A 23,933-nucleotide genomic window follows, 5' to 3' on the forward strand; every position below is an offset into this window, starting at 1 on the left:
TAATATTATTCTGCTCAGGCCATTCATATTTGAATTCAGTATGCTTTTATTATTTTTAACAGCTCAAAAGAACGATCCGGCAGAAGGAAGGGGTGGATTTCCCAGATTAAGTGACAGCAGCAGTTCCTCGGACTCTGAAAGTGACAGCAGCAGTAGTGACTCTAGTTCTTCATCTAGCAGTGATTCTGAACCAGGTTAGATGTCAACCTCTGTCTGTAAATAAATGCAGTCAGATGTTTAATCACTTCAATCCCACCTCTGTTGCTCACAGTGACTCTTAATGTTACGTTTATTATGGAGTCAGTACAGAAAACTGAAATGGTTAACTTCAGTCCTGCTTAACACAACATTGGAGGCTGAAAGTGATTCCATAATGAGTGGGGGGGGGATTGAGAAAGATCTTGTGCACACCAATACAGTACTTGCATTGTAATGTCTTTCATTCAAATATTGTGAGGAAAAGCCCGTCATATCCCCATCTTAAAAAAAAAAAGTCAATTTTTTTAAAATTCCGATGCTTTAGCCAGTAAGTGTGGCAATGTTTTCACCCAGAAGGGGAATTTTGAGCACCGGAGTATACTTTGTAATAGGCAACAAATTTATGTGTAAAGACAGCTACAGATTCTGAAGATACATATCAAGCCAGCAATTCTGAAGAGAAACTTGGGTCATAGTTAAAATCTCCACCTGTCATATGAAATAATGTATTACCTAGACTTTGTCATATCTCTTCAGAAGTTCAGGATGACTGGCTTTGTATTTTTAGCATTTCTTGCCTTTTCCCATTTTACCACCCAATCAATCAGCAATGACTAAAACCTTAAATATAAATGCTTATGACTTAAAAAAAATAACTGGAGTTCACCATTAACATTTTTGTAATCTTCTATGTTCAAAATATATATATATATATATTTGTAATTTGTGATTTTCTTTTTGTAGCAAAGTGCCTAGTATGACATGAAAAGACAGTCAACCATGTGGAAATTGTGACAAGTCACTTGAAAGTGATATTTTATTATTTTCACTCTGTGGTACACCTTCAGCACAATATTGTAACACTCATGAACCTTTTGAACGGCTGCTGTGTTCATGGCTGATACAGCTATGAACACAGCAGCTAGGTGCAAGCAAATAGGCTGGCAGAACATTGAAGAGCTGATCTCCATGTACAGTGAGTAATCTACAGCAAGTGGTTCAGGCAGTAGTCTATGACAGGAACAAAATGATTGTAGTATTTTGATGACTATACGATCAGAGCATTTGTATCATCTCTTTAAGAAAAAAAGACCACAAGGTAGTGCATTTGCTTTTCCATTTTCAGAGCTGCACAAATATTAACAATAATCTCTTAACAGATTTTGAGCTTCTAGTAAATGTGTTGTAGCTTCCTTACTCACACCTGATCTGCAATATGGATAGATAATCATCTTTATAATAGAATGGGTTTGCCATTCAATATTATGATACTAATGTATCAAGGTTATAAATTACTGCAGTATTCAGCAAATAGTGTCTTCTCCAGGTAGAGCATCGCTAACTGATTTTTTTGTTTTGTTTAGGCCTCTGCTGGAGTCATTTGATTCCAAGTATTTTCTTTTTGCATTCTGTATTTGTAATTCTTCAATAAGCTTGTTCTGTCAAGAAGAACAGTTAAAACTTGAGTACATTGATGGAAATTGTAATTGTTACATCATTTGTATGGTTACTGGAGCTAAAATCTGTGACCTAAATCCTACTAAATGAGAACTTAAGCACTGATTGAAACACTGCTTCTAATCTCATCCTGTTTTCTGACTCTAAGAGATTTTGCAAAATAATTTATGGATTTAATTACAGATAGCAAAGGAGCCAATTAGCCCATTAGACAAACTTACCTTGTACAGATAAGTGGTAAATTTTTCTAAAATGTGTCCAATGAAAATGCAATTTAGTATGTAGACTTCTCCTCATTCAGTGTTTAGACTATTTGATGGATCACGCAATAAATATATTTAAATCATTTATCTTGTGTTAGATCTGATGTAAATTTGAAAATCATTGAGGGAAAAATGGTCGCTCAGGACATGGACGACAATGCATTGTGCAAATATAATTAGCTACACTCTTGCTTGATTTGAAGCAGAGTAGAAGAAACCTTGAATGGTTTTAGTTAGTTTTTACTATGCTTCCTTTTAATTGAAGGAAATAAAAGAAAAGCCATGGATTTGCAAATATTTTATATGCAAGTTAAGCACTCACCCTTAAGTGAAGAGGTAAGTGTTTGAGTGATCTTTCCAATTACTTCCATAATGTGTTCCAGATGCATGTTTTAATTGTAAAGTCCAAACCAATTCAATATTTCCTTATAACTCAGGTCCTTAAATCCCAGCAACACCCCTGTAAACTTTCTTTGCACTCTTTCAATCTTATTGATATCTTTCCTATTGATAAGAAACTGTGCACAATACTCCGAATTTGGCCTCACTATCATCTTCTACAACTTCAACTCCTGTATTCAATACTCTTGATTTATGAAAACCATTCTGCCAAAAGCTCACTTTACAACCCTATCTACCTGTGTCACCACTTCCATGGAATTCTTGATCAGTAGTCCCAGATCCCTTTGTTCTACAGCACTCCTCAGTAAGTACTACACTGGTTTGCCCTCCCAAACTGCAACACTTCACTTGTCGACATAGGACATGGACAGTACAGCACAGAAACAGGCCCTTTGGAATGTTGTGCCAAACCATTTAAATTAGTAATCAAATGGCAAACTAAGCTAACCTCTTCTGCCTACACAATGTCCATGTGCTTCCTCACTTTCATGTGCCTGTCTAAATGTCTCTTAGAAGTCTTTAATGTTTTTGCCTCTACCACCACCCCAGGATGTACATTCCAGGCACTCTCCACTGTGTGTATATTTAAAAAAAAACAACTTGACCCTAACATCTCCTTTGAAATTGCCTCCTCTCACCTGAAATGCATGCCCTTTGGTATTAGACATTAAAACCCTTGGAAAAAGGTATTGTCTGTCTACTCTGTCTTTGCCTCTCATAATCTTATAAACCTCTATTAGATCTCCCCTCTGTTTCCACCGCTCCAGAAAAAAACAATAATGACCTGACAGAATATTCCCCAGGCTGCTCCATGTGGCAAGGGAAGAGATTGCTGAGGATCCTTATGTCCTCGTTGTCCACGGGAATGGTACCGGAGGATTTGAGGGAGGCGAATGTTGTCCCCTTGTTCAAAAAAGGTAGTAGGGATAGTCCGGGTAATTATAGACCAGTGAGCCTTATGTCTATGGTGGGAAAGCTGTTGGAAAAGATTCTTAGAGATAGGATCTATGGGCATTTAGAGAATCATGGTCTGATCAGGGACAGTCAGCATGGCTTTGTGAAGGGCAGACCGTGTCTAATAAGACTGATAGAGTTCTTTGAGGAGGTGACCAGGCATATAGATAAGAGTAGTGCAGTGGATGTGATCTACATGGATTTTAGTAAGGCATTTGACAAGGTTCCACATGGTAGGCTTATTCAGAAAGTCAGAAGGCATGGGATCCAGGGAAGTTTGGCCAGGTGGATTCAGAATTGGCTTGCCTGCAGAAGGCAGAGGGTCGTGGTGGAGGGAGTACATTCAGATTGGAGGATTGTGACTAGTGGTGTCCCACAAGGATCTGTTCTGGGACCTCTACTTTTTGTGGTTTTTATTAACGACTTGGATGTGGGGGTAGAAGGGTGGGTTGGCAAGTTTGCAGATGACACAGAGGTTAGTGATGTTGTAGATATTGTAGAGAATTGTCGAAGATTGCAGAGAGACATTGATAGGATGCAGAAGTGGGCTGAGAAGTGGCAGATGGAGTTCAACCCGGAGAAGTGTGAGATGGTACACTTTGGAAGGACAATCTCCAAGGCAGAGTACAAAGTAAATGGCAGGATACTTGGTAGTGTGGAGAAGCAGAGGGATCTGGGGGTACATGTCCACAGATCCCTGAAAGTTGCCTCACAGGTAGATAGGGTAGTTAAGAAAGCTTATGGGGTGTTAGCTTTCATAAGTGGAGGAATAGAGATTAAGAGTTGTGATGTAACGATGCAGCTCTATAAAACTCTGGTTAGGCCACACTTGGAGTACTGTGTCCAGTTCTGGTCGCCTCACTATAGGAAGGATGTGGAAGCATTGGAAAGGATACAGAAGAGATTTACCAGGATGCTGCCTGGTTTAGAGAGTATGCATTATGATCAGAGATTAAGGAAGCTAGGGCTTTACTCTTTGGAGAGAAGGAGGATGAGAGGAGACATGATAGAGGTGTACAAGATAATAGGAATACATAGAGTGGATAGCCAGCGCCTCTTCTCCAGGGCACCACTGCTCAATACAAGAGGACATGGCTTTAAGGTAAGGGGTGGGAAGTTCAAGGGGGATATTAGAGGAAGGTTTTTTACTCAGAGAGTGATTGGTGCATGGAATGCACTGCCTGAGTCAGTGGTGGAGGCAGGTACACTTGTGAAGTTTAAGAGACTACCAGACAGGTATATGGGGGAATTTAAGATGGGGGGGCGTCATATGGAAGGCAGGGTTTAAGGGTCGGCACAACATTGTGGGCCGAAGGGCCTATAATGTGCTGTACTATTCTATATTCTATGTTTGTCCAACCTCTCAATAAATAGCACATGCCCTCTAGTCTAGACAACATCCTGGTAAGCCTCTTCTGTACCCTCTCTGAAGCCTTAACATCCTTCCTATAATGGGGTTATTGGAACTGTATGCAACTAGAATTTTATAAAGCTGCAATATATTTTCCTATCTTTAGAACTCAATGCCTTGACTATAAAGATCCAGTCAAGATGCACTAGCGAATAAAATTTCCTCAGGCAATGTCTTCCAAATAGTCCACAGAACTGTTCATTTCTCTTTTCTACGTTTTTTTTAAATCTTAAATGTGTTCCTGGAACTGTTGGAGCCTGCAGCTTACAATATGGAGATTGAGTGATCTAACGCTTTGCAGCCTCCAAGAAAATTCCGTGAGACGATCGCGAGTGGACTCGAGGCAAGGAAGCTCAGAGACAGTGCAAGTCCACGATCAACTCCATTTCTCGCCGATTAAAGCAAAGAGGGTGACTGAAACATCAAGGCAAATGCAGAGGTGAGCAGGTGGTCAGTGCTGGTGACCTGCTCCTTGCTCGCTGCTGTGACAGATTTCTTGCTACTGCTGGATAAGGTGTCGGCGTGTGACGGATCTCGGAAAGCCTCTGCGTTCAAGTGGTCTCTTTCTTTCCCTGGATGCTGTTGTTGAATGTTTCTGAAGTTCTGCAAGTTATGAATTGGGTTGTGAACTGTCAAATTGTTCAGATTGATTTGATTCAGTCTCTTTTTTGCATTCTGTGTTTCACCCTTTTTCTTGTTGCCGTTTGGTACGATTTGTTGTTTATGCGGGGGAGAGGGTTGGGGGTTTGTGGTTTGATGTTCTTGTTGCCGTTTGATGTGGTTGTGTAATTTTTTTAATGTGAGGAGGGAGGTTGGATGTTTTTCTTTCTTTGAACGACTTCCTTGGTTTTCTTTGTTTCATGGCAATCTGGAGAAGATGAGTCTGAGTTATATACTGTATAAATACTTTGATAATAAATGAACCTTTCATGCCTTAACCACCCTACCAACCTGTTAGCCACTTTCAGGGATCTATAAACTTGGACCCCAAGATCTCGCTGATCAACACTGTCAAGGATTTTGCCCTTAATGGTATGTTGTTTCTTGGAATCTGATCTATCAAGGTGTGATACATCTGGCTGGGTTAAAATCAATCTGCCATTTCTCCACCCATATCTGCAACAGATCTGTATCCCACTGTATTCTTTGCCAGTCTTCTACACTATCCACAACACCACCAATCTTTGTATCATCTGCAAACTTACTAATGCACCCAGCTACAGTACATTCTCATCCAGATCATTTATATACATCACAAACAGCAGATGTCCCAGTACAAATCCCAATGGAACTCTATTAATCCAGATTTTAAGCTAGAGTAAGTCCCTTCGAGCACAACCCTGTCTTTTATAGGCAAGCTAGTTGTGAATCCAAACAGCCAAATCACCATGGATCCCATGCATATTAATCTTCTGGATGAGCCTCCCATGAGGGCCCTTGTCAAACACATTAGTAAAATCCATGTAGACACCACTGACAGTTCTGCCTTCATCAAGCATTCTTGTTACCTCATCAAAAATCTCAATCAAGCTAGCAAGACACAACTTGCTGGCTCTCTCTAATCAGCTCATTTTTCCAAGTGCTGATAAATCCTATCAATAAGAATTCTCTCCAGTAACTTCCCTACCACTGATGAGAAACTCACTGCCCTATGGTTTCTAGGAATATCCCCAGCAATGATCCCTTGAGTTTTCTTTACAGCCCATGCAGACTAACCATTACTCTGAGATGGACATTTTTACACGGCCAGAAAACCACCCGGCACTTAAAATGTTTATTTTTGTAATGTGCATACTTAAAAATTGAAATATCACATACTTTTATTTACTGAAATACAGTACAAGAAAGAAAATCTTTCATGTATTGTAAACTTTTAAACTTTGTGTCAGTGTTCAGCGGATTGGTGGTTTATTAACAACGAGCTACCAACTTGTTACAATTAGTAACAGTGTTGTAACTTTAAACACTGTCAATGTCAATATGTGGAAGCTCTAATATGTTTCAAAGTAAACGTGGTATGTTTATTTAAAAAATTTATGGATTATATTCATTAACACAATTTAACATTTCAAATTAATGGCATAATATCAAAATTATATAGACATTGTATAAAAGAAAATTCGAGCTGCGCAGCAACAAAGGCTATGTGCACGGGAGCATTTCAGTTCCCCTGCAGCCATGCACCCACACAGTTTAGAGGGAACAGTGATCCCTGGTTCCCTTATTGAATAATGGAACAACATCAGCTTTTCACCAGTCGTCCTGACCTCGCCTGTGGCTGGAGAAGAGACAAGGATGTTGGTCAAGGCCCCAGCAATCTCTCTTGCCTCTCAATAACCTGGGGTTTATTCCATCAAGCCCTGGGCACTTATCCACCCAACACTGCCTCCTCCTCTAACTCGAAGTGCCCTAGCATGTCAATACACTCAGCACTGATCTCCCTGCCCTTTGTCTCCTTCTCCTTGGTAAATACTAAAGTAATGTACTCATTAAGGATCTCCCCACACCTTCTGCATTCAAACAAATGTTTTCCCCCTTAAACTTAAGAGGTCCTACCCACTCCCTAGTTATCCTCTTGCTCATATAGAATACCTTCGAATTCATCTTAATCCCACTTGTCAAGGACTTCTCATGGCCCTTCTAGCTTTTCTACCTCCCTTCTTGAGTTATTTTCTGGCTATTTTGCCAATTTGTTTTCTGGGAATTCTGCCGTTTTCAGTCAATTTTTCCAGCTGGTCCATAACCTGCTGCAAGCTTTGATTGCCTTACTCACTGTCCACCATACCTCCAATCTTACTGCCATCTGCAAATTTGCTGCTCCAGTTTACCACATTATCATCCAAATCTTTGATATTGTTGACAGACAACAATGGACCCAGAACAGATCCTTGCAGATCTTCAAACTTGCATGCTAAGTTCTCAATAAGGATAGCATCTTAGAATGTTGAGCTTGACTGAAGATATTAAGCTCTCAATTTCATGCATTTACCATGCTGGAGAGTCACTCAGTCTGTGAGAAGCAAATGTGGTTAGTTAGCTCCATTTGATTTCTTTATTATGTATCGAGTATGGCTGTAAGCAGCAGAGCACCAAGGTCTACATCAGGGGTGGCCAACCTTTTACATTCCATGCGTCAGTTTTTTCATGCACGAGTTCAGATGCGATTTTTTTTTCCCCCACGCAGGAATTCTATATTAACATGTTTTCACAAGAATTGTGGGGGGTACAATAGTTGTAACTCATGCGTGAAAAAATTGATGCATGGAATGTAAAAGGTTGGCCACCCCTGGTCTACATTATACGCCTCATATCTTTGCCATTTGGATGTTACCATGAAGCTGGCATAGATTTTGTTTATAGTAGATGTTTTTTTTCACCTTGCGTATGGCTGGCTGTAAACATTATAATGTGTTTTACTGGAGGTGTTCCATAATCCAGCTTCTGATCTAATGCAGAAGCATCCTCAGTTCCTGTAAGGAGAGTTTTTTTTTAAAGGGAACAATCATCAACCAGATAGATTGTAGAATACTGAGAGTGGTACTAAGTCATAAAATTACATGCAAATCAAATACAGACCAGAAAATAAAAATTGGAATGAATGAATTAGGAAATAGTTGAAAGACAAAAAAAAACAGATGTCTTTCTAAAGGATTGAGATTCCACAGTTGTAAAATTGAATATTCAGAATCAAAGAGGTGGTTCTGTAGTAATGAACCTTTAAAAATACACATTCCTGGCAGCAGCAGTCCGAAATTTTACTGACCTCTTGTGTGGAGATTGTGGTCAAATCTTCAACTTGGTTCCATTGCTTGCATTGTGATGCCACATCTGGTAGAGGTATCCATGCTTAACTTGCCCGAAGTTGCTCTTCAGTTTCCTCCATTATACTTTGCTGTGTTATGACAGTGGCACTAATGGCATTGCCATCTATCCTTTAAATGAGTGAATCTTCATTCTGAAGCTCTGCTGCCTAGGTCAAGGTTCTTTCTTGAAGGGAAGGTCCTTTACCATCTAACTTAAATCTTTTGTCACCTTTCATTCAAACTGGAACAGTACAGACCCAACCTACTCAACCCATCCTCTTAAGTCAATCGCTTCTTATCAGGAATCATCCTCATGAACCTTTCTGAATTGCCTCCAATGCAAGTGTATCCCTCCTTAAATTAGGAAACAAAGCTACAAGATATCTGCTTTTATGCTCCACCCCTTTTGCGGTGAAGGTTTGCCCAAACTGAGGCATTGATTGTGTGGATAGCCAGAGGCTTTTTCCCAGGGCTGAAGAGGCTAACACGAGAGGCATAGTTTTAAGGTGCTTGGAAGCAGGTTCTGAAGGGATGGCAGGGGTAAGTTTTTCCACACAGAGTGGTGGGTGTGTCGAGGTGGATACAACAGGGTCTTTTAAGAGACTCTTGGGTACATGGAGCTTAGAAAAATAGAGGGCTATGTGGTAGGGAAATTCTAGGCAGTTTCTAGAGTAGGTTACATGGTTGCACAACATTGTGGGCCGAAGGACCTGCTATGTGCTGTAGATTTCTATGTTCTATAATAGCTGCTTGTGTCTGAATCCTGGCTTTCTGTATTTCATATATAAGGAAGTACAGCAGTATTCAATCCCCTCTACATTTAACCAATATTCTGTATCTCATAAAGTGGCTTTCCCCACATTATAATAAAAACAGTTCAGTTTTTCAAATGCATTTGTATTTTATTTACTTATTCTGTCCTTTGGCTGTTACCTTGCCTTTCTTCAACTTGTACAGAGCCAAAATGCAATTTGACTGTTATTTCCCTCGGTAGATGCTGCCTGACTTGTTGAGTTCCTCTAGCATTTCTTGTGTTTTGATCAAAATTTTCAGCATTTGCAGATTGTCTGCAATTTGACAATGTATCGATGATATCCTATACTTAAGTTGAATGTATTTTAGAAAAACTGCAGAGCATTTTAAAATTACCTTGTCCATTAATTGCTAGCTTGTTATTACAAAGAAATGCATTGATGTAGTACCTTTTGATGATAAATAGACCTACTTTATAACTAGTGCAATCATTGCTGTAGTTTAGAATATGTTAACCTGTTGGTACATAGCAAGCTGTCATGAAGTCCCACTGACACTAATGACCGGATTACAAGTTTTGAGTGTTGGTTAACAGACAAGCATCATCCAGGACCAGGAGAACAACCTGCTCTTCTGTCAACACACCTGAGTTTTTTAAATCTCTAACTGAATGGGTAAGTGGGTTCTTATTTTAATACCTGATCTGAAAGGCAGCCACCTGGCAGTGCAGTAGAACAGAGTGCTTGTGTCTTGTGTGGGATTTGACCCACAACCTTCTCTAGTGAGACTGTGAACACTGAACCACTTTATTGTGATTATGTAGCTGACACAAGTTTGTTAATGTGTGTATTGTTCTTTTCATTATAAACAAGGTTCGAAACAATGTCATAAAATTTCACTTTTGTAGGGAGTGTACAAATTATTGCACATAGTATTTTAATAACTAGGTGTGGCCCTAGTTATTAAAATACTATTGAGTATAGGAAGTACAGGAAGGTGGGAGTACTCAAGTTAACAGGGCATATGAAATATTACTGGTGAACATGATTAAAGAATTCCTTAAAGCATTTTATAAGTTTATATTTTGTAACAATTTTGTGTATTGTATTGAGGGGAAGAGGGTAGTTAGGGAAATAGTAGAGCTTGCAGGAAACCAATGGTGCAACTCCGCAGAATAAGAGAATGTAGTCAGGTGTTAAATCATCCATGATGATGGGCCAAATGGCCTGATTCTGCTCCTGTGGCTTATGATCTTGAAATTTGAGATGGAAAGGCACTTGGGAGTCCTAGTGTAGGATTCCCTAAAGATTAATTTGCAGGTTGAATCAGTAGTAAGAAAGGCAAATGCAATGTTAGCATTCATTTGAACAGGACTAGAATATAAAAGCAAAGATGTGATGCTGAGGCTTTATAAGGTATTGGTTAGACCACATCTGGAGTATTGAGGCATTTCCGGCTCGATATCTAAGAAAGGATGTGCTGGCATTGGAGATCTTTCAGAGAAACTTTGAGAATGATCCCAGGAATGAAATGGTTGATGTATGGGAACTATTTGATAGTTCTTTGCCTGCACTCATAAGATAAGATCATAAGATCTCATTGAAACTTCCTGAATATTGAAAGGCCTAGATAAAGTGGATATGGGGAGTCTGGGACCAAAAGGGCCAGCGTCAGAATAGAAAGTCGTCCCTTTAGACAGATGAGGAATTTCTTTCAGCAGAGTGTGGTGAATCTGTGGAATTCCTGGCCAGAGAAGGCTGTGGAGGTCAAGTCATTCAGTATATTTAAAGTGGAATTTGATAGGCTCTTGATTAACAAGGGTGTCAAAGATTACGGGGAGTAGGCAAATGAATGATGTTGAGAAGGATAATAAATCAGCCTTAATCAAATGGCAGAGCAAAATTGATGGGCCAAATGGCCTAATTCTGCTCCTATGTCTATGATATTTACTAAGGCAAGGGATTGTTGATATAGCTGGAGAATTCAGGCAGTGGTCACATAATGCATGTATGAAGGGAAACACCAGGTCTCTTAGCAAGTTAAAGCTAATTAAATCAGAGTATTATGAGATGTATTTGGGTAACAGATGCCTCTTATCAGTTGCTAGCAAATCTACACTGCCTGTTGAGGAGATTCCATATGACTGGAGGAGAGGAAATGTGGTCCTTTGTCATTGAACGGCCAGGTAATTAGAGACCCATGAGTCTAAAGTATTGTCTCTGCACAAACAACAGTGGCCCAGGGCCAACAAAAGTCAGTGGTAGGGAAATTAATGGGAAATTCTGAGAGATAGGATTAATCTGCACTTGGACAAGCAGGGGCAACTCAAAAACTCATTCTGCCTGAAAAATTTGATTTTTTTTTCAAGTAACTAAGATGTAGTAATGAGGGCAATGTGGTTAATGCTGTGTTTATTAAGGCCTCCGATAGAGCTTCACATGGGAAATTGGTCTTTCAGAGAGCAACGCAAGTTGCAAATTAATCCAAAATTGGTTTGGCTGTAACAGTCATTAGAGGGTGATAGTGGAGGGTTGTTTTTTGTGACTGAAAATCAATGGAGTACCACAGGGAATGTAATTGGATCCTGCTGTTTGTTATACACATTAGTAATATGGAAATGAATGCAAGGGGTGTAATTAGTGAGTTTTCAGACATTGGTGATGTGGTTCTAGGTTTTGGGATGTTGTTGATAAGATAGGCAGAGCAATAAGAGATGGATAAATTTGAGGTGATGGACTTTTGAAGGGCCATTGAGGATAGGACTTCAGTATACAAGTCTGGGGAATCACTGAAAATGATGGCACAAGTGGATAAGGTAGTAAAGAAGGCATGCAGGATACTTGATTTCATTAGGGGGGCCATGCAGGTTATAGTGCAATTTTATAAACATTGGGCTGGGCCAGGCTGGAATTCTCTGTCCAATTTAAATCGCCACATGCCAGTAAGAGTGTGATTACACTGGAGAGGGTGCAGAGACGTTGCCCAGGATGAAGCATTTCATTTGATGTCTTTGTTGGAGGACAGGAGATTGAGTGACAATGTAGTAATTGTACTAAATTGAGGGGCATTGATAGGATAGGTGGTAGGAAGCTTGAATACATATCAGAAATATCTAATTCCAGACCATGCACTCAAGCTTGAGGTGTGCAGTATGTTTTTAAGGGGACCTGAAGAAGAATATTTATTTTTCACCTAGGGTTTGGAAACAAATGCACTGCTTGTGTGACTGGTGGAGGCAAGTACTCAGAACATTGAAGCGGGAGCAAGATAAACTCTTAATTATACAAGCTACAAAAGCTCCAGAACGAGTGCTGGTAAATGGGATGTGTATAGGTGAGACACTTGTCGGTTGAAGGGGGTTTTTCTGTGTGGTATGACACTGACTCTTGTCATTTTTGTTAAGAGTTCAGAAGGCTGTCCTCTATACCCTTACCACTTTCTGGTTTTGATCCAGAAATTCTATGATAAGATTTGAAAACTGACTGTCTTAATTGATTCATAGTTATTGCCAGGAAATATTTGATATTATATTTGGTATATTAAATGTACATTTTTAAGTAGAGATGGTTTGGTAACTTGTGGTACAAGTTAATAATGACTAATTGTAATGTGTGAACTCCAGTTATGTTCGTGGTATTGTATCGAAGTAACTGCTTTGGTACCTAAAAGGTATTGAAAATAGTTCGTGAATATTACTGTCATTTGTGTTAATTTGCATAATGGGGAATTATCCATAAACTTTATAGTTTCATTTCCAGTACATCTATATATTTTTATAGATTGAATCGAAAGGAAATTTTTCCATGAATATAACAACTAAGTTGAAGCCATTTCTGCCTCCAGCGCTGTGGGAAAGCGGTTGGATTCCAGATAATTTTTTTTCTAATGATAATGCATTTGAGCTAATTCAAAACACTAAGTGTTGGCACATCGCATCAAAGCAGCTCCTTGTTTTCTCATCATCTCAACTATCCCTGTTTAAACCAGGTTGTAAAAGGCATAGTGATCTTTATTTCCTCACTCATTTCTGCTTCTCCATTTATTCTCTGAAATGCATTGACTTCTCTTCAGAGTTCCAACTTTACTGAGCAGTTTAATCAGCTTTACTGGCCATGATACTGTATGTTAGCCTTGACTGGTAAATGTCCTTCACAGTTACATTAGCTGACAGAACTCTTGTGGTAATCGTGTTGTAGCCCCAACCGAATGAGACTCAGGATCACATCAAGTGTCTTCGCTATTTATCAGGTGAAGAGGCTGTAATAAGACACTATTGTTTTGGCTAGATAATTTCTAAATAATTGTGGTACATATTTAAGCTAAAAGACATTTTGGACCATTTTTTCTTTCCATGTTAAAAACTATAACTTATGATTTTAACTCATTTTATTTTATGAATTCATTTCATGATCTTTAATGTTGTGTTTAATGTTTAATTTCTACAGAAACAATTTCAAAAAAGAAATGGAACAAAAGTAACAATATTCTCACTAAGGAGGAAGAAATGGTAACTTTAAAAACATTAATGCCATTGGAATTGTCAAATGCTTTTGGGTTTCTAAACTTGTCTTTTCCCTTCTTAAAGCCTGGTCACCCAAATTACAAGTTGAAATATTCTTTGTATCAGCCAGCATTGGATTATTTTCCTCAAGTGCAGCCATTACATGTCAGAGAAGTAACAGAATCACCACAAACATATCGTCATCCTATTTTGTCTGATAGCCAAAAGACAAAAATGCAACCTTCTCAGCCAGAGCAATTTGTTCCAGCAAAGATAATTATTTCACCACCAGGTAATGACCTGACTTGTCCAAGAATCTTTTTGAACTGGATTTTTATGAGATTTTAAGATGTTACAGTGTATATTTGTATTGATGTATGCTTTGCAATGCAAGTATATTATTGCATGTTAAGGTGACAGAAGATAAATAATGAATGCAAAGTTTTACAGGAGTACAGATTATTCCTCAGTAAGCATTACAGTACTTGGCTGACATTTTATTTTCGCTACGTGGTGGGTAATCCTGGATCAAGATTAAATGTTTTCAACTTCCTTGTCATTGGAAGGAACCATACTTCTCAAATCATTAGCATTTACCATAGATACAGTAAAGAGGAATTGTAGTTTAATAAACTGTAAGAAGAATATTGCTGCCTGTGCATATTTCCACAGCCATCTGGTGCTACTTGCAGTTTGCTTGGGGCATTTGCAGGTGTGGCATGGGGGAAGGGAAAGCATGGTGAGAATGAGGTGAAGATGGGAATGGCGGGGGCACGGAGGAAGAATGATCGCTTAAAATAAGTGAGGCTTGCAGTTAGAGTACATCCCCTTGTTGCAGAGAGATGTGTTCCTAGAAAGCTGTCCATAATGCATAATACAATTCCTCAACAATCTATTGTTTCACTCTTATGTTGTGTTTATTCAGTTTTCTCATAGATTCTGTAAGTGAATTCTTATTCCATTCATCACTTTTTTTTGGTAGTGATGTGTGAATTCTGTATGGGTGATTTTGTTACCCATACAGCTGATACTACAGTTGGCACTACACACTGTATTAGGTACTATAGCTGCCTTTTGAAACATTATGGAGAATTGTCTCACCAAAATGCTTTGGAAGAATTATTTTTTATCATCTTTTGCACAAGAGAGAAACCTTTGGAGATGATTTTAAAAATTCCATCCCTGCTGCTTAATATTAAGATCTTATTTCAAATTATCAAAGATATAGTCTTTTCAATATCTGGTAGGCATGCAGAAAATCATCGCTTTTCAGCAGCTTTTTGTTTTGTTCTGTTAGTAACTGGTGAGAAACGGCATTCTTGTGAGGACTTTTGTCAGCATTTCCCCACACTCTTCCCCTCCCAATCCCAGTTAACTGAAAGTAAATGTACACACAGAGACCACTTTTTTAGGTACCTCCTGTGTTGTGACTTCAGGGACGCTTTTCTGCACACCACTGTTGTAATGCGTGGTTATTTGAGTTACTGTCTCCTTACTACCAGCTTGAACTCGCCTGGCCGTTCTCCTCTGACCTCCCTCATTGACAAGGAGTTTTCACGCACGGATCTGCTGCTCACTGGATGATTTTTGTTTCTCACACCATTCTCTGTGAACTCTAGAGACTGTTGTGTGTGAGAATCCCAGGAGATCAGCAGTTTCTGAGATACTCAAACCATCCCGTCTGGCACTAACAATCATTCTACAGTCAAAGTGACCTAGAGCACATTTCTTTCCCCATTCTAAAATTTGGTCTGAACAGAAATTGATGCTCTTGACCATGTCTGCATGCTTTTATGCATTAAATTACTGCCACATGATTGGCTGATTAGATATTTGCATTAACGAGCAGGGGTACCTAACAAAGTGGCCACTGTGTGTCTTGTCTGGATGCACAGAATTCAGGTTACCTTCTTTAAATATTTCTCAGAGCTTCTTCTAGCACTTGGAGTAGGAATTGTTCCTCTGCTAAAAATAAGGGCCATCACACAACAGTGTTTGCAATTTAAAATTGAGTTTCATTATTTCTCTTTGGGATTTGTTTACAGCTAGATTGACTCGTTTATTTAACCCCAGTTACCTAGAATTGAATGGGTTTTTTTATTTGTAATAAGAGTCAACAATACAAAGAAGATAGTTTGGTTAGAACTGGTAAATTCTCTTTCGTTACTGTGTTTCATGTCAAACCGATAACCTGTAGTTTTACTTCTCAGTAGCTCCTCTCCATATTACCGTAAGTATTATGCCCAGTAATCAATGTTGTTCTGATGATGCCATGCATTGTCCAGTGTTCTGAGTTTGTTGAGAGTCTATCATGTAGCTCCTTTGTCCATCAGTAATCTCTGCTGGAATTTCAATGGAATAACTGCAAAAGTTCTGATCTGCGGAGTACTCCAGCTTTTATCTGGTAACTTTGATAGTAAATATTATTCGGTACCTCATAGTTTTTGATTTTACTTTAATTTTGATGGTCATTGTAGTTTTTTTGAGGATGATATTGTATATTTAGATCTACACAGCAACCTTGGACCTTTAGTTTGTAATGGCTTATGTTTTTTTCCCCCTTTGTGGTGAATTAGCTACTCTTATTAAAGGAAGAAATTCAAAACTAAAGTGTCATCATATGGAATACCTGAGGTACTTTAAATACTGAACAAGATGATGTTGCAGTAAGGGATGTTTTTGTTTTTCTGTGTCTCTAGCTTTTCCCATTACCACACTACATGGCTAATGTCAAATTATACTATAACCACCTATGCTGTGACTGTGCAAGTGACATCAGCTTTTGATGCAACAACAATTGCTATTATCTTGTGCTCCAATTTGGCAGTTGCAGAGCTGGAACTATGTTTCACAGCTTTAGTTCTGAGTATCTTTCGGTCTAGGGAATATATATTGTGTACTGTTTGTATCCTTCTGAAATGTTTTTTCAGTTTTGTTGTGCTTTAATGAAGTGGAAATGCAAGCCTGTCCAAGTGAGCCTAAGTATCAAGTGCAAGTTAACAGCTTTCTCTGCTTTAAAGGAAATCGATACCTTGAGTAAATCTCAGAAAGGTGTAATTGTTATCCATTCGTTATCAGAAATTAGACTGGTCCAAGGTATCTCAGATGATAATTATCAACTGAAATTGTGGATGGAACAGCTATCATGAAGATAGAACTTAATGCTAATGATACTGATTGTGAAGGTATATGTTTTCTCTGGAAAAGAAATTATAGTTTTCCAAAGAATGTATTCTTTTTTAATTGGCCATATTTTCTATTATGCATGTATAATACAAGAATAATAAAACATAGCTTTATTAATTAAGGAAATGTACTATTATAAACAAAAGGAACAAGAGATTCTGCAGAAATCTATTGAAATCATTTGACAAATTTTGAAATATTGCAGTTAGAGTTTTAGTCTACTTTCACCAACATTTCAAGAGATGTTTTGGCTGTGTCTGAACTAAGAGTAAACTTACTCTTTTGTTTTATTTTTAAGGACTCGCTCCAGTTGTATCACCATTGCAGTCACCACCTTTGAAAGCTGCACATCCATCAACGAACTGTTCTCGTCAATCCAGTCACCCACAAGTAAAAAAAAATCATAATTTCTGAAATTTAAATTAAAAACAAATGCAAGTTCTAAACACTTAATTCTTAAATGTAGTTCATTGAGTTTTGTTTTCCAGGAATCAAGGTCATACGATATGGAAGAGGTTGTTAAATGCCTCCCAATGAATCTGACCATGCCAACTCCTGAAATAAGCAGTGACCTGAAGTTTATTACACGACAAAAAAGTAAGTTTATTGCTTTAGATATTCATGTGTTTTGAATGTAAAATCGTGTTAACACCAAGAGGTTAAGAAACCTTGAAGGATATGTAGAGATGTTGAGCTTATGACAAATTTAGTTCAAAGTTTAAAGCAAATTCATTATCAAAGTACGTGTATGTCACCATATACTACCATGAGATTCATGTTCTTGCAGATACTCACAGAACTTATGAAAAACTACACATCAACAAAGGCTGACAAATAGCCAATGTGTAAAAGACAAATCATGCAAATAGTAATTTAAAAAAATAATAATACTGAGAAATTGAGTTGTAGAGTCCTTGAAGGTAAGTCTGTAGGTTGTGGAGTCAGTTCACCATTGAGGTAACGTCCTTGCCTAACACTCTGTTAGAAGTAAATTGAAACCTAATTGGTTTGCAGGATTGCCAAATTTAAGCACTTTTGTTTAAAGCAGTTTACACTTGCAGCATTTTTGATGTATCAGCAGTTATTGTCTGCTAGGAATGTACACACCTACACTGAAGGAAACTAAGAATGTCTTCAGACATTTTGTAGCATAGATGGTCATCACTTGCCATTGAATTATAATAGTACATCCATTTATACAGTGCGATTTGACTTCAGTGGTTCAAGAAGGCAGCTTACCAGCACTTAAGGGCACCTAGTGTTGGTTAATTAAGTGCTCACTCATCAAGATTGTGTCTAGTTCTAACTATTCCACTCAACCTGTTGATTATCTTCTTTGTTGGACATTCAGTATTCCTGTTTTGATTGCTTAAATTGTACTTGCAGTTCATCATGGTTAATCATGAGGATCTAAGTTATTTGGATGACTTCTGAACTACAAAAGAATTATGCTAAAATCATAAATAAAAGAGGAAATCACTGGAAAGTTTCAATGGGCCAGATGACATCTCTGGAAATATAAGCAGAGTTAATTTCAGGTCAAAGATTTCTTCAGAACTGAGAGAGAAAATTAGTTTGCTTTAAGTTGTTGAGATGTTGGAAGGGAACGGATAAGAGAAGTATATTTCTGAATAAGGCAAACCAGGTCTTTATCAAAAGACTCAGCCAGAAAATTGCAATCCAAAACTAATTAAGGCTATAAGCAAACACAATCTGGAAATTGCATGTTAGCAAGTATATTTTGATAATTTGGGACTTTAACCTCTCCCTAATTAAAAAAGCTGCCTGAACCCAGTCATGCGAATTGGCAGTTTTTTGAGAGCCAAATAGCTAATGGGTAAATTGGAATTTTGTCCAGTAATTAAAATACTTTGAATAAACATTGATCACTGAAAGCGGAGTGCTCTGACTGCAATTAAGTGACTGTATTTACTGCCAGAAATGGGAAAGTAAATTTCCAAAAGTACAAATTTTTGTGTCGAAGATCTATTTCAGTGAAACACAAAAGGAGTTAAACTCATACATTTAAAAAAAACAAACACACATACACTAACCACCAGCTGTTAATTGCAGCCCTGACCATCTTCAATAAATAAAGAATATAGCCAATACTTTAATTAACTTTGGATGTAACCTTTGCATTTAAAAGGCTTGAAGTCAAGGGAAGCAGCAGTTTAATCTAAGCATACCATGACCATTTCCCAGTTCACTCTCACTCTCGCAGGCTGTGCCCTTGTGCTCTTTTTAAAATTTTCTGCTGATCATGCCAGATATAAAATACAAATTTGAACAATGGGTTTCATAGAAAAATCGAAATGGCAGATTGCATAAATGACTCATCAGCAAACAACCATTTGGATTGTTTATAGAATCATAAAGAAGTACAGCACTGAAACAGACCTTTTGGCCCATCTAGTCCATGCTGAAACCTTTTAAATTGTCTACTTTCATCGATCTGCTCCAGGACCATAACCCTCCATATCCCTACTATCCATGTACCTATCTTAACTGTTCTCTTAACCGTTGAAATCAAGCTTGCATGCACCACTTGTGCTGGCAGCTCATTCCACACTCTCACGACCCTCTGAGTGAAAGAAGTTTCCCCTTTGGTTCCTTTTAAACTTCTCATCTTCCCAGCTTAACCGGTGACCTCTGGTTGTAGTCCCACCCAAGCTCAGTGGAAAAAGCCAGATTGCATTTACTCTATCTGTATCCCTCATAATTTTGTATACTGCTAACAGATCTGCTCTGCTCTTTTATGTTGTAAAGAATACAGTCCTAACCTATTCAGTCTTTCCTTATAACTCAGGTCTCCCAGACCTGGAGGTAGGTGACCAAAACCACACACAATACTCCAAATTAGGCCTCATCAGCATCTTATACAGCTTCAGCATAACATCCCATCTCCTGTACTCAGTACATTGATTTATGAAGGCCAGTGTGCCAAAAATTTTCTTTACCACCCTATCTACCCGTGGCAGCACAATGAATTATGGACCTGTATTCCCAGATCACTTTGTTCTATTACACTCCTCAGTGGCCTATCATTCGCTGTGTAAGACCTACCTGGTTGATTCTACCAAAGTGCAAAACCTCACACTTGTCCACAATAAATTCCATATGCCATTTTCGGCCCATTTTTCCAGCTGATGCAGATCCCTCTGCAAACCACGATAGTCTTCCTCACTGTCCACAACACCCCCAATCTCTGTGTCTTCCGCAAATTTACTGATCCAGTTAACCACATTATTATCCTGATCATTAGTGGAGATGACAAACAACAAAGGGCTCAGCACTGATCTCTATGGCACACCATTAGCCACAGGCTTCCAGTCAGAGAGGCAACCCTCTACTTCTCTGGCTTCTCCCACAAAGCCAATGTCTAATGCAGTTTACCTCCTCATCTTGAATGCCAAGCGAATGAACCTTCTTGATCAGCCTCTTATGGGGGTTGCTAAAATCCATGTAGACAACATCCACTGCCTAGCCTTCATCAACTTTCCAGGTAATTTTCTCAAAAAGGTCTTAAGACTGGTTAGACGTGACCTACCACGCATTGAGCCATGCTGACTATCCTTAATCAGTCCGTGTCTGTCCAAATACTCGTATATCCAGTCCCTTACAATACCTTCCAATAACTTTCCCACAACTCATGTCAGGCTCACTGGTCCATACATTCCTAGTTTATGCTTAGAGCCTTTTTTTAAAACAGTGTAACAACATTGCCTATTCTCCAATCCTCTGGTACCTCTCCTATTGCCAAGGGTGTTTTAAATATTTCTGCGAAGGCCTTGGCAATGTCTACACTTAGAGCCGAGGGAACACCTTGTCAGGCTTGGGGATTTATCCACCCTGATTTTCCTCGGGTAGCAATTACCTCTTCTTCTGTAATCTGTACAGGGTCCATGCAATTGATGCCATTTTGCCTTACTTCTACAGACTTCCCATCTCTATTTACGCAGGAAACAGATACAAAGAATTCATTAAGATCTCCATCTATTTTGGCTCCACACATGGATTACCATTCTGGTCTTCTAGAGGACCAGTTTTGTCCCTTGTAATCCTTTTGCTCTTAACATATCTGCAGACTTCCTTAGGATGCTCCTGCACCTTGTCTGCGAGAACTACGTCACGCCGCCTTTTAGCTTTCCTCATTTTCTTTAATTGTTCTCCATAAGCACCTCATTTGTTTCTACTTGCCTACACCTGCTAAGCACTTCCTTTTTTTTCTCTTAACCAGGGCCTTGATATCTCTTGAAAACCAAGGTCCCCTACACTGGCTAACTCTAACTTTTCTTCTGACATACGTGTACAAGCTTTGTACACCTAAGATTTCACTTTTGGAAGTCTCCCACTTTCCAGAAAACACTTTTGCCAGAAAACAGCCTGTCCCAATCCACACTTGCCAAATCATTTCTGATACCATAAAAATTGACCTTTCTTCGATTTAGAACCACAGCCTGCAGACCAGACTTTTTGCATATTTACTTTGAAATTTGGGGGCATTGTGGTCACTGAATGCAAAGTGTTCCCCTACACAAACTTCTGCCACCTGCCCTGTCTTATTCCCTAATAGCAGATCCAGTAATGCACGCTTTCTTGTTGGGACTGCTATGTACTAGTAAAGGAAACTTACCTAAGCACATTTGACAAACTCTATCCCATCTAGTCCTTTTACAGTCTGGGATTCCCAGTCAATATGCGGAAGGTTGAAATCACCTACTACGACAACCTTATGTTTCTTGCAACTATCTGCAACCTCTTTACAAGTTTGTTCCTCTAAGTCTCTTGGACAGTTGGGTGGTCTCTTGATTGGGTCTCCCAAAATAACCAAAATCCAGTATGAGGAAAGAAGTAGTAGCAAAGCCACACCAGAGAAAAAGAGATTAATTCTGGAATTAAAAAGCAAACCTGACACTATGAAACCAACAGAATGTGGTGCTGGTAGAGTTACCATTGAGGAGATGGCAACTCTAGCACAAAGGCAATCCAATATTGCAGACTACTACTAAAGTAACAGAAAAAAAAACAATAAATCCAAAAACATAAATTAGACATGCCATTGTTTTTGAGGAGAATAACCACAAGCCTGAAAGTACTATATTAATCCAATGTTCACAGGAAGCCAAACTAATGTACTCAAAACTAGTCTCACTATGATGACCTGCTCTACCTAGCAATGCTTACCAGCTATCAGGTTATGTTGAATCATTTTTAAATTCCCCCAACACAAAACAGACCAGCTGAGTCAAAAACACTTAAACAGTCAACTCAATGTGTATGTTGTGAATAGAATTTTCTTTTATACTGGGTATTAAAAGCACATCAATTTACAATTACAGGAGCTTGCTGGTTGTTGAAAATATTTCAAGACTAAGTCACTCAACCCATGAAACTAAAAATTCAAAGTAAATTTATTATCAGAATATGTACGGTCCACACCTTACCCCAAAAGTTTTCATGTTTTATAACATTGAATCACGATAGAGTTAATTTGTTTTTTTACTGGGGGAAAAAAAACTCTTGCATGTCAAAGTGAAAACAGATCTCTACAAAGTGATCTAAGTTAATTATAAATATAAAACAATAATTGATCGCCTAAGTGTTCACCCCCTTCGAGTTAGTAGATGTACCTTTGGCAGCAATTACAGTCTTGAGTCTATGTGGATAGGTCTCTATCAGCTTTGTACATGTGGACACTGCAATTTTTCCCCATTCTTCTTTACAAAACTGCTCAGGCTCTGGGGATCATGAGTGAACAGTTCTTTTCAAGTCCAGCCACAAATTCTCAATTAGATTGAGGCCTGGACTTTTGACTTGGCCACTCTGGGAAATTATCTTTGTCTTTAAGCCATTCCCATGTAGCTTTGGCTTTATGCTAGGGGTCATTGTCTTGCTGGAAAACAGATCTCCTCTTAAGGTGCAGTTCTCTTGCAGTCTGCATCAGGTTTTCCTCCAGGATTTCCTTGTATCTTTTGCTGCATTCATTTTGCCCTGTTCCTTCACAAGCCTTCTGGGGCTGTTGCAGTGAAGCATCCCCACAGTATGATGCAGCCACAATCATGCTTCACGGTAGGGATGGTGTGTTTTTGATGATGTTTATGCCAAACATGACGTTTAGTCTGGCTAAAAAACTCAATTTTAGTTTCATCAGACCTTCTTCCATCTGACTTCAGAGTTTCCCACGTGCCTTCTGGAAAACTCTAGCTGAGATTTGGGGTGAGTTTTTTTTTCAAGTGGCTTTCTCTTTGCCACTGTCCCATAAAACTGCAACCATTGAAGCTGCCAGGCAACAATTGTTAAATGCGCAGTCTCTCCCATCTCAGCCATCGAAGCTTGTAACTCCTCCAGAGTTGTCATGGGCTTCTTGGTGGCCTCCCTCACTAATCCCCTTCTTGCACGGTCACTCAGTTTTTGAGGACGGCCTGCTCTAGGCAGATTTACAGCTGTGCCATGCTCTTTCTATTCCTTGATGATTGACTTTTCTGTACTCCAAGGGATATCAAGTGACTTGAAAATTTTCTTGTATCCATCTCCTTTCTTTCTTTTTCAATCTTTTTATTAGTTTCATAATAAACATAGTTAAATATAAGCCCAGTTGACACTTGAGTGTTAAATCTCCCAATCATATAGGATACAGATGTAATATATAAAACAAAAAAAAACTAAAAAAACATGAAAAAGGAAAAAAAAATAAAAATATACCCCCCCCCCAAAAAAAACTAACCTAAACAGTGTTAATCAACTAAACTAAAAAAAAAAGACATGGGCTGTTATGTAACATCAAAAAAAAAAAGGGAACCATTAGTGTCAACAGCTCCGTTCCTCTCACCATATATTACAAAGAAATAGAATAAGTTTGGAAAAGGTCAAATTACATCATATGAAAATGTGGAATAAATAGCCTCCAAGTCTCTTCGAATTTAATAGAGGAATCATAAATAACCCTTCTAATTTTTTCTAAGTTTAAACACAACATAGTTTGAGAGAACCAATGAAATGTG

The 23,933-nt window shown here is 38.6% G+C and overlaps 1 protein-coding gene across 1 annotated transcript in view; it reads left to right on the top strand.

The window, feature by feature from the left end:
* Nucleotides 1-23,933, top strand: part of brdt (bromodomain, testis-specific) — a 136,498-nt gene that overhangs the window by 88,296 nt on the left and 24,269 nt on the right. Inside the window, exons 12-16 of the mRNA XM_072274595.1 lie at nucleotides 63-194; nucleotides 13,688-13,749; nucleotides 13,828-14,035; nucleotides 17,228-17,319; nucleotides 17,418-17,526. Of these exons, the coding sequence (XP_072130696.1) occupies nucleotides 63-194; nucleotides 13,688-13,749; nucleotides 13,828-14,035; nucleotides 17,228-17,319; nucleotides 17,418-17,526 (603 nt within the window). The remainder of the gene's footprint in view (nucleotides 1-62; nucleotides 195-13,687; nucleotides 13,750-13,827; nucleotides 14,036-17,227; nucleotides 17,320-17,417; nucleotides 17,527-23,933) is intronic.

Source organism: Mobula birostris, chromosome 12 (assembly GCF_030028105.1).
Source record: "Mobula birostris isolate sMobBir1 chromosome 12, sMobBir1.hap1, whole genome shotgun sequence".
Lineage (NCBI taxonomy): Eukaryota > Metazoa > Chordata > Chondrichthyes > Myliobatiformes > Myliobatidae > Mobula > Mobula birostris.